Source organism: Cottoperca gobio, chromosome 7 (genome assembly GCF_900634415.1).
Source record: "Cottoperca gobio chromosome 7, fCotGob3.1, whole genome shotgun sequence".
Classification (NCBI taxonomy): Eukaryota; Metazoa; Chordata; class Actinopteri; order Perciformes; family Bovichtidae; genus Cottoperca; species Cottoperca gobio.
This window is the reverse complement of record NC_041361.1, coordinates 9,287,035-9,297,672: the sequence shown is the minus strand read 5'-3', so window position 1 is coordinate 9,297,672 and position 10,638 is coordinate 9,287,035. Positions and strand designations below refer to the sequence as shown.

Below are 10,638 nucleotides of genomic sequence, written 5' to 3'. Positions count from 1 at the left end.
ACTGTTACAAGTACAAGAGGCGAAACAAGCTTTTCTTTTTGTCTTCAAGTGGTTGATGTAAGTTTGTAAGATGTGATAGAGAGTGTTTAGTTTGCAATTTAAAAAGCATTCCTCTTTTATTGAACTCTGTATTTTCAAAATGATGTCAGCTCAGAGGCGAGCTCTTGATTGGTTGGCTTGGCTTGGGATACCCGCTCAAACGCCAGTGATTGGCTCGCAAGCAGGCTATAGAGAAGGTCGGCCATTTATGAACAGATGGATTTATGTTTTCTCTCCTAATGATTGGGGTCATCTAGAGGCGACAACTCGCTGATCCAAGATCTGCATTGGTGTTCAACTGTCTTGCTGGTGTGAGAAAGAAGGGAAACCTGGGAAAGATGCCAACGGCTGGAGAAAAAAGTGACATTCTCTGAAATGTCTACCCTCCTCTCTCATTGATTCATTTAGCTGAACTCCTTCAAACCCCTCCCACCGAGGAGGGCAGATATTATCCCCCAATGGAGGGAGAGGACAATTTTTGCGGAAGGATGGAGGGACGAAAGCAGAAATAAAGATGTCGACAAACTCTTTTTTGAGGCGAGGGAACTTGACAACAAATGTCCATCCGTTAAGAGTTTGAATCTCAAGCCAGTTTTGATCTAGTGATTGTTAAAATAGGGTGAGATGGAACAATATGGCAGAAGTCTCTCTCGCCATCTGTCTGTTGCTGCAGGATAGAATAAGTACAGCACAAGGTGAGATGTGTTTTTTGGATGTTAGATGCTTAACATACAAATTCTCAGAGTGCTCCCAGCTGCTGTCCCGCTGTTTTGTGTCACCGCGTCTGCTCACGACAGTTTCTCCTCTTTCTTTTTTTTGTTGTCTGTCTGTGTCTCACTCTCTTTCTTAACTCTTTTTCTCGGACTCCTCCTCTCTCTCTCTCTCTCTCTCTCTCTCTCTCTCTCTCTCTCTCTCGCTATAGCATGTCCCTCCCTTCCTCTTTCTGTCTCTACACCCCCCCCCCTCCTCCTCCCCTCCCTTTTCTCCCCTTCCCTCTTGGCAGCAGTGCCAAAGTGGGCAGGCAGACCGAGGCAAACACAGCACAGGGCAGAGCAGAGGGCGATCCAAAGGCTGGCGAATTGATTATGTGTATGTTTGTGTTTTGTGTCCTCTGTCTGTGTGTTTGTCTCCATTTTGGGCATACGCAACTGCAAGTAACGTGAGTCTATTGTGAGTCTGTTTTCTCTTTTTGTTGTGCTCAGTGCGTTTCATACTGTGGCTTGTGTGCGTTTGCTGTGTTTGTGTTACAGTGCTGTGTGAGAGCAGACGTCCCTCTGTCACCCTGTGTACGGATAGACGCACTCACGCCAGTAGGAGGGGATTGTGGGAAGGGGGTGTAGCTCTCAGAGGGTGTGCTCTACTCTTCTCTTTTCCCTTCTTCCCGCCATCACGGCCCTCTTCTCTTCTAGTCCTCCGGCCCAGCCCGCCGCTCACGTACAGGCTCCAGGTATTTTTATTTTTTATCCTGCGACACCTCTTCCCATCTTTTTCACCGCCCTATAATCTTTCTCCTCCAGTTCCTCTCCCTTATTCTCTGTCCTTCATCGTGGTGTTCCTCCTGTAAATGTGTCTATCGTCGTCGGTTGCCACGCTGCACTCCGCTCGCCACCATTTTGGCTCAATGGACATAACAAGAGGAACTTTTCTAGAGCTCAAGGGGACTCCTCGACTCCCTGCTGACCATCTTCTTTCTCCTGCTTCCATCATCTCTTTTTTCTCTGTCCCTGTCCCCCACTTCCTCTCCCCTCTCCGCTCTAGGACAGCAGGCTCTGACAGGGTGGTAAACAGTCTTTCTGTGGCTTTCCGTACTGAACAGGTGACTCTTTGTAGACTGGCAGGAGGAAGGACAGGCCTCGTCGGTTAGTTTCTGACCTCAGAGGGTCGACCGAGCCAGAGAGCTGTTGTTGGGTTCAGGTCAGTACAAGTTTAGCTACACCCACAGGACGTGAGACACTTGGCAGGTCTCTTATCATCCAGAGCCGTTATGATAGCTGGTACGGGGGCAATATTGACTTTGTTTCCCTTCTCACACTGTTTGCACTTTCTGCCACTGTTGAAACTCAAGGTATGTGGCGGTTGTTTCACAGGAACATGCCTGTTTGTGTGTGAGTTTGATCTTTCTGCGATCTAGAGGTGTGACAGTTTGTTAAAAGGTGGCAACTGGCTCGACACGCTGCGTCATGGGTTATTGTATATGAAACTTTGCACTTCAGAGGAAACCGAGGCAGAAATGAAACCCAGTTAGGTCAAACAAACACTCAACGCTGTAAAGAAATGTTTAACGTTGGTGTTTTTTCAGTAGTTCTTTCTCGTGGTATCAGTAATGCTGCTGATTGTGTTGAACAGTAGCAGTTTGTCTGATTGATGTGTGTCTTACTCAGAATATTATTCATTTTACACTGTGTATTTTGATTACATTCTCATGTCAGAGGCCAGAAAGCCCTGAAACCAAAACATAATATCAATGTTGCATTCTTTGAATGAGATAAAACAGGATACGCAAATGAATCAACAACCGATTTAATATCAACCTTTAGGTCAAATGAAATGAAATGATCTGGAATATCTGCATATTGTATTTACAATCAGGACTCTAACTGGACTGCTTATTGTTAGTACTGTATCTTGATTTAAATACGGGTTGGTGTTAAGATGGCGCCTTCGTGCCACGTGTTTATGAAACAGTGAATATGGGCAGACCCTTTCAACATGCCCCTCACAATTCATGGGTATACTACTCCTAATTCCCCTGCATCAGCCTCTTGGCATTTAAAATAGATCAGCTTTGGCATTACGCAGCAAATAAATTTACAAAAAAAGAACTAAAAGAACCTCTCTTCATGTATATCGACATGTGACAGTGACGAGAGGAAAATGTTAAGAAAGAAGAAGCTGCAGAGAAAGAGAGAGAACAAGGGTTACAGAGACAGAAAGAGAGGTAGGAGTGGGAGAGCGCTTTCCCCGCCCCTCTCTTATCCTCAGATGAACTTATCGTGTTGCCTCATAATGTTACTGAGTTTTTCTCCTAGAGGCAGTCAGGCTTACTTCCTGCATTCAGCCTCAACATAGCTGATTGGTTGATATCTCAGCTGACCAGCCACAGTTCGCAGTGAGGCAACAGGAAGTTTCTCTTGTCATGCAGGAAGCTGCAGCTGTTTCATCCTGACATACACCGCTTTGCACTCTTGCACGCATACTCTTTGTATACATGCACACCAACATGCATGTACACCCTTGCATGTGCGTAAGCTCGTGCTCTGTGTGGCATTAGTGAATGCTGTAACATGTGGGCGTGCAGCAACATGCCAGGCCAGGCATCAGAGCTATCAGAAACATTTGAAACCATGGTAACTCATCAGCACATTGGCAAAAGCATAGACAAGTGGAAAAGAGGAGAGGGCATAGAGAGAGTACACGAAGAGGAGGAAAGAAACCTTTGATCGACATTCTCTTCTTTCAGAGGTTTTAGAAACACATCTGGCCATGTGGGTAATTGGAGGATATACTTTAGCTAATACACCAGTGACTCAGAAATTCCTCTTTTTTTTCTTTTATCAGCTAATAACTAATTCTCTCCACAAAAGCAATTTATATACTGTACATGTTAAAATGCATTTCTAATGTTGCGACATACTAACCTGAGAAGTATAAGAGAGTGTAACCCTGCCACCTTTTGTTCACACTAAATATTCAACTTGTGTGTGTGTGTGTGTGTGTGTGTCTATGGTAGAAAGGATTGTTGGACACAGTGATAGTCAACACAATGGCTGCCTTATAGTCCTGCTTTATCTGGGTCATACTATCTTTTCATCAAACACGTTGCCTGACATGTTTACCTAGCTCTGATGCCTGTGAGCCGAACATTTGTGTGTGCAGCCCTCGATCCTGCAAAACAGACGAGTTGATGCCAAAGAACTGGAAGCATTTTCATTTAATGAACATTAAGCAACATGAGAATCAGATAGGATGAACCTCTTTCATGCAAACAGGTCACTTGTGTCTACCACAAGTGTAAGTACATGCATATGGCAGCGTGTATCAGTATACATGCATACGCGTGAGCTTGAGCCTTGTGTGTTTGCGCTTGGTTAATGAGGATATACAGAACATCAGAGCGGGCACCTTGCCAAGTGGGAAGAGGCTCAGTGCTCCTGTCCTTCGTCCTTTAATGTAGGAGTCTGGCATTCCTCGGGGAGTGAGGAAGATGAAAAAGCATGTACAATAAAATCACCATAGCGCTCCGCCGAGGATCAGCCCTCTTTCTCGTATCTGCCAGATGCCAGGACGCAATTTTTCTCCAGAGTAAGACTGCACACGAGTAAGACAAGACATCCGTTTGCATCTTTTTAACTGTGGGAATTCTTCATCCTGCCATTTATTGTGTGGCATACTTCCTCTGCCAACTCCAGCTCCCCCACCGCTCCTCCTCCTCTTTGCCCACCATCACCACCTCCTTCCTCCCTCATTGAAATTCTGCCTGGCACACAGACACTGCCCATTCTTGGCACAAAGCTCAGAGAGAGAGAGAGAGAGAGAGAGAGAAACACACAAGAACCTGTACCAATCGTCTGGTGCCCCCTCCGTTGTGTCTGCCAAGCATTCATCCCATCTCGCGGACCAACGGACCAGGCAACCCAATAGGTATTTCCCTGCCTCTTGCTTCCTGTTAAAATCTACTCCAATTCTGAGTAGTTTTATTGGCAACTGAGTCTGCTGTGTGTGTGTTTTGGCATTCGCCAATTAATTTGTGTGTTTACGTCGTTTGTATTGGGTGAGGAACGAATCCGACGAAAACCTGCATCCTTTGAACAGTTCCAGGGGAAGAAGCTACGGCCCATTGCTTCCTCAATACGTCTTCATTTTGGCATTGGGTTTTCATTTGACTCGACAGTTGTGTTGGTTTTTCGTGTGTTGATAGAACAGCAGGTTAGAAGTTTGTACAATAGTGTATAATAATAATAATAATAATAATAATAATATAATAATAATAATAATAATAATAATAATAATAATAATAATGATAAACACTGGTATTCAGTTTAGCAACCATTTTGTTCTTTAACTTCTCATCACAAAAGAGCAGAATAAATAGATAATTTGATCGTAACGTCTTTCTTTCACTTTAATGCTTTCTTAAAAAGGCTTTCCTATTTTATAGTTGTGTCTGTATTGTAACATTTCTAATGTCTGAAATAGAGTCAGGTATGGGCTTTATAGATGCTGTTGCTGTACATCTGTTTGTTATAGAAACAGATTACATTCCCAGGGCTATAATTGACAAAAGAAACATGTGTAACAGTCGCCCAAAGATAGATCCTAAAGCCGGAAATTGTCTCCAGAAAAACATATCCTGGTTGGTCACAGCAGAGCAGCTTTATCAGAGAGCAGGAGAGGACACTGTCCGTGTTTCCTGGCTTACACAGAATATTGCTAATATGAATTCACTACCATTTAGCTGTAATTCTGCTGTGACAGCTGCACAGAGAGACTGTCTAATAGGCAGATGAGATTAACTCAACGGGCCACATTTCTCCCTTTCCTTGTCTTTTTTTTCAAGATCCTCTGAGCTGCCCCACTGGATGAAGGCTCATTTATTAGCTGTCGACAGAGAAAATGCTTTCGCCCCAGCCGAGCCATATGTGCCCCTTTTATGTGCCACAGACAAAGTCCACGATCACAGACAACAGCGCCCAATAGAGCTCACATGACTGACCGAGTTTGGCCTCTGTATTTCCAAAACAGTCGGGAGTTGAGCAGGGAATGGGATGCCAATTTTCGCAATTAATCCAGAAGCACAGAATACCCCACAAGCATTTAATGTGGAAACCTTATTGTTTTGTCATTTGAGGCCATGTTCAGATGTCTTGTTAAACCTTCATTAATCTGACCAGTCTCCCCCCGCACTGTGTCATATCACTGTTCGCTTCGTCTTCCAAACACAGCTCCGGTCAGGGGACGTTTCTCGGCGACCGAACGGCGCTCGTAGATCTGTCACTGACACGGTGGCAGAGTTGGGCATCGTGCCAACCCCCCCCCCCTTCTGTCTGTCTGGTCTTCTGTAATCAGACTAGCAGGGTCTACTGAATGCTAACTATGGGCTGGCCTGGACCAAGTCTCAGGGGTTGTGGCTGTATGCTAATTTATGCAAGTAGTGTACCTCCTAACTCCTTCTCTGTCTATCTGAGGCCCTGGTCTGGCATTTTTAGTCTGGCACTCATTAACCCTTCAGTAGCTGCCATGTTTACCGGCTGGCCCATCCCAACCTTTATCCCATAAGAGTTGAGCAGTTAGCTGGCTGAGGGCTGAGCCAAGTCTTTCAGCGTGAGATTAATGAAAGTTAATAAAATACTTGTCGAGTGCCAACGTTCGAAGGGAAGCTCGAAACTGTTAATGGTGCCCGTAAACATGCGGCATGCGAAGAAGCTTTTTCTCGGTGAACTTCCCAGCTGTCTGATAAGTATTACATTGAGTTGCTCTCTTACTTTGTGCCCGCCGACTGTGAGCACGTCGTTTGGTCTCTTTGGCTTCGACTCTGCGCTCGGCACATGATTGATTCTCCCGTCACTGTCGATGGAACAGCCTCTCTTTCTAACATCGTGTGATAGCAGGCTCGGAGAAAACCCCGAAAGGTGGACCTTATAGTGTTTTTTAAAGCAGACCTAAAATGGCCGATGCACGAGACGCCATTTTGTGTTTCCTTGTTGTGTTTTGGGGGGCAGAATCTCAGCCTTGTATTCAATCAGAGGCAGCTGGTGGAAGCCATATTTGCAGGCATCTGTGTGTGTACCTCCGTCTGAGCAGCAGCAGCCAGCCTACACAGGGATAGCCCACTGGAATGAGCTCAGTTTTTGGCCAAAAACGGAAACGAATTCCTGGCACAGAGTCGAGCAGTCTTTCTTTTTTTTTTTTTTTTCCTCTCTTTCAATCACATGCCAGTGTCTCAGGAAGCCAGTGAGTTGTTTGTTGGGCTTTCACACATTAGTGCTCTCACTTTCCGATGTCTGCTTACCGTTAAATGATTTGTCTTTTGATTTATTTGAATGGAAACGTATTCCTGAAAGACATTCAGCTCCGCATCACCAAAAACAAAACAAAGAAAAGGGAAGCAAGGGGTTGATCGGAGAGGATGTGTCGAAATGTGAAATCATCTTTTGTTAAGAAGTGATGGACATTTCTCCAAATCTTGTCCGTCGAAGAATTGTTGTCGTGAAGCCGTAAGTTGTGATTTTGAATCAATTCCAGGAACGAAAACAAACACTGAAGATACGATTACACTCCTTTGTGCTCGGACTGAATTTGAACACAGCCGTCTAAAATGTAACGTAAATATACACTTAAAGAAATGACCGTCCTACCCAGTCTGACCTTACATGTGTTTTACAGAGAATAGTTGATTAAGATAACCCTCTCTGTCTCTTTTTCTATGTACCATTGCAGGAGAGTTACCTTTGTGGAATCTTTGATGCGGAAGCAACGTGCATGCTGTCCTTGGGGCTGAGGTAGTAGATTGAATAGTTGTGGGGTTGTGTGACCTCTTTTTGAGATAACTATACAATCTACTGTCTTTCCCAAGGAGACAGCTGAGTCAGCCATTCGCCGACTGTCATCTCCAGATGGACAATCCTGCCGTCCAATCAGAACGTACCCTTGCGGTAGTCAACATAATGTGTCAAGCATTGTTTTTTCTTTAGTAAAACAAGTGAATTAGGTTTCCTGCTCCTGAATACGTGAACTCATGGTGTGTTTGATTTGGGCTCTGTCATGGTGAGGTAGTAGGTTGTATAGTTTGGTGGGTGGGATTGCACCCTGCTCAGGTGATAACTATACATTCTATTGCCTTCCCTGAGGAGCTCTCTGACCATGAACGCTCAACACACTCTCAAGATAGCACTACATTTATTCGTATAGAAAAAGAGCAGGGAAATAGTGCAGCAGAAGGTTAGTGATGAATGGATTGAAGCTGTCAATGGACAACATTTGATGTACTTCTGAATAAAGTCACTTGCCTCAAATCAGTCGTCAAAAAATCTGTAAATGAGAACTTGAAATTGTTTGCTTGTACTTTACTGCAACTCTGATGCTTTCATGGTTTGTGTACAGCAGCAGCTCGTGAGTGTGTTAGTCTACAGCACCCTCTAGTGGAAACTGAGCAGATAGCTTTGGCGACCGCATGCCATGGCGAAGTAAGAGAATGCAGTTTCATTTAAACCAAACAAGACACACACATTCAAACACTCACTGGCTGCCTGTATGTCTTCAGTTGGTTATGTGTAATAAAGCATTTAAATGATTGTTGAACGCAGTGATTGTCAGATTTTCTTGTGTGAGTGTTTATAAAAAAGCATCCTGACAAAGTCTCGTGAACTCAAAACCCAAACATACTGGACGTAAAATGCCTGCGGTCCTTTGTTAGGGCGTGCTCTTCCCTCCTGATCCACACGTCTCTGTGTGATTGGCTCGGCTGCCTGTTATTGATCGGCGAACTTTCTTGTCCCCATGGCAACAGTTCAGCCTCACATTGAAGCGCCTCCATATTTGACTGTAGGCCTGTTGGATCTTTGGGATGCGACACGCGTAGACCACAGGGTTGACTGCTGAGTTGACATGAGACAGGAGAATACCTGGAAAAAGGATTTTTGTAACTGTCAGACTTCACTGTCACTGCTGGTGGTAAGTAGTGTGATCTTTAAAATCTTTACATTTACATTCAAAGTCTCTGCAAAGAAATATCTCTACATGAACAATAAAAAGAAAAGCTACCTGCCTGTATAGAGTGTCCCTCGTGTGACAGCCTGAGGACCCTGAAACAGCAGCAGACAGTTCATCAGGTGCAGAGGAATCCAGCAGCCGGCAAACAAAATGAGAACCAGAGCCAGGGAGCAGGCCAGCCTCTTCTCCCTGAGCAGGGAGGCCTGGGCTTGGGGACAGCACTCCTTTAGACGGCCCTGCAGGCTCCAGAAGATTCCACTGTAGAGGAGGGTCATGACCAGCAGGGGTGCCATGACACATGCCAGGAAGTTGAAGTAAACCATAAAGGGGAGGGAGATAACTGAGAGGAAGGTGCAGGGTGGGGAGATGAAGGACGAGGAGGATGTATTGGTGGAATCAGATGATAGAGGGGAGTAGTTGCGCCAGCCAAACAGAGGGGTGAACCCAAGTAGACAGGAAAGTGTCCAGCACACAGACACGGCCATCCAGGTGCGCCTCTGTGTGACCAGGGCTTTGTATCTGAGCACGAGGGATAAAACAGAAAGAAGGAATAAAAGGGATTATTTCTCCAGATCAACAATGTTATCCATATAGCTTCTCTACCTGTAAATCAGTGTGTTAGAACTCACCTGAGCGGCGTGTGTAACCGGAGGTATCGGTCCACGGCGATAGCAAGCAGTGACAGCACAGAGGCCTGAGTCAGCACGAGCACGACACAGCTGAGGAGTAGGCAGAGGTCAGGGGTCACGCTCACCCAGCCATCCAACAGTACAGCCAGGGGCACAGCGGCCACACCCACCAGGAAGTCAGCCACTGCAAGGGAAACCAGGAAGCAGAAGGTGGGCTCTCGGAGGGAATCCCGGATACCAACACACACCGCACACACCACCAACACATTGCCAAGGCAACAGGACACAGCAATCAGCACTTCCAGTACTGTGTAGGCCACCCAACTCCAGTCAGCCATCCCTAAAGATGGAGAACAGGGAAGACGCTGTGAAGTTTGATACAGCAGGTTTCCTTGAAGGTTGACAGGTGGGACGAATTCCACAGGAAAGTTATGTCCAACATGTTCCTGTGGTTGTTGGTAAAATAGTGTATTCCTTCCTGCTTTCAGCTCTTGGCTTCAAATGACCATAAATGCATTGAACAAAAGCTTTTTATATGCAAACATGCATGCGCTTCTGTGCGCACACACAACAACACAGTGCACTCCGTAGAGACGCCATCTGTATTTCATCAGTGAGCGAATCCTTTTGTCTCTCAGATAAATGTGCCTCAGTAGTCTTCGAGGAGAAGACCTCTGAATGAGCCACACAACGTGTGTTTGATATTTCCAGGAGTACTCAAATCTTTTACTACATAAAAGTAGTAATACTGATATTTAGAAATACTCTATCAAGTAAAACAAAATGTCCTTCTTCAGATTGTCATATTTTGATATAAATATTATTATTTATAAGCAGCAAATGAATGGTATAGCTTTGAACTCATTTGAACTCCTCTATATGCTGTAGGGTAGTTTGATCGATCATAATGCATCACATTTTATAAATTGATCACGTTTTATTTTTTTAATCAAAATCTGCAAAGAGTTTAGTAACAAAAGCAGTTAAATAAATGTAGAGGAGTAAAAGGTACAATATTTTACTTAGAAATGTAGTGTAGTGTGAAGTAGCATAAACTAAAAATACTCAAATAAAGTACCTCAAAAACTTCAGTACAATACTTAGTAAATGTACGCAGTTACTTTCCAGCACTCAGCTGCAGTACATTTGCCCCTGTATGTATATGTGTGTCCCCAACATTTGACTATGAAAATTCAACTGCTATACTTTGGCAGCTTCAACGAAAGTAACATCTCTAATGTGCTCAGTGTGTGTGTGTGTG

The 10,638-nt window shown here is 44.6% G+C and overlaps 2 protein-coding genes across 14 annotated transcripts in view; one reads left to right on the top strand and one right to left on the bottom strand.

Moving 5' to 3' along the window:
• The first annotated feature begins 508 nt into the window (after positions 1 to 508).
• Positions 509 to 10,638, top strand: part of lgr6 (leucine-rich repeat containing G protein-coupled receptor 6) — a 63,755-nt gene continuing 53,625 nt past the window's right edge. Inside the window, exons 1-4 of one of the 12 annotated variants that reach the window (XR_003832525.1) lie at positions 982 to 1,128; positions 1,290 to 7,356; positions 7,477 to 7,538; positions 7,613 to 8,334. The gene's annotated coding sequence lies outside the window, so the exon portion shown is untranslated. Of the gene's footprint in view, positions 735 to 980; positions 1,129 to 1,289; positions 8,335 to 10,638 lie in introns of those variants that run through there. The other 11 variants (XR_003832526.1, XR_003832523.1, XR_003832519.1 and 8 more) reach the window with 11 other exon arrangements.
• On the bottom strand, positions 8,331 to 9,738 carry LOC115010776 (adenosine receptor A1). Of its 2 annotated transcripts, none has more exons than XM_029435557.1 (3): positions 9,378 to 9,738; positions 8,800 to 9,267; positions 8,331 to 8,660 (listed from the first exon to the last, which is right to left on the bottom strand). In XM_029435557.1, exons 1-3 carry the CDS (start codon positions 9,713 to 9,715, stop codon positions 8,405 to 8,407), a joined length of 1,062 nt encoding a protein of 353 aa, XP_029291417.1. In that variant the 5' UTR covers positions 9,716 to 9,738; the 3' UTR covers positions 8,331 to 8,404. The 2 variants fall into 2 exon arrangements, with proteins under 2 accessions (XP_029291417.1, XP_029291418.1); XM_029435558.1 differs by having other exon boundaries at positions 8,804 to 9,267.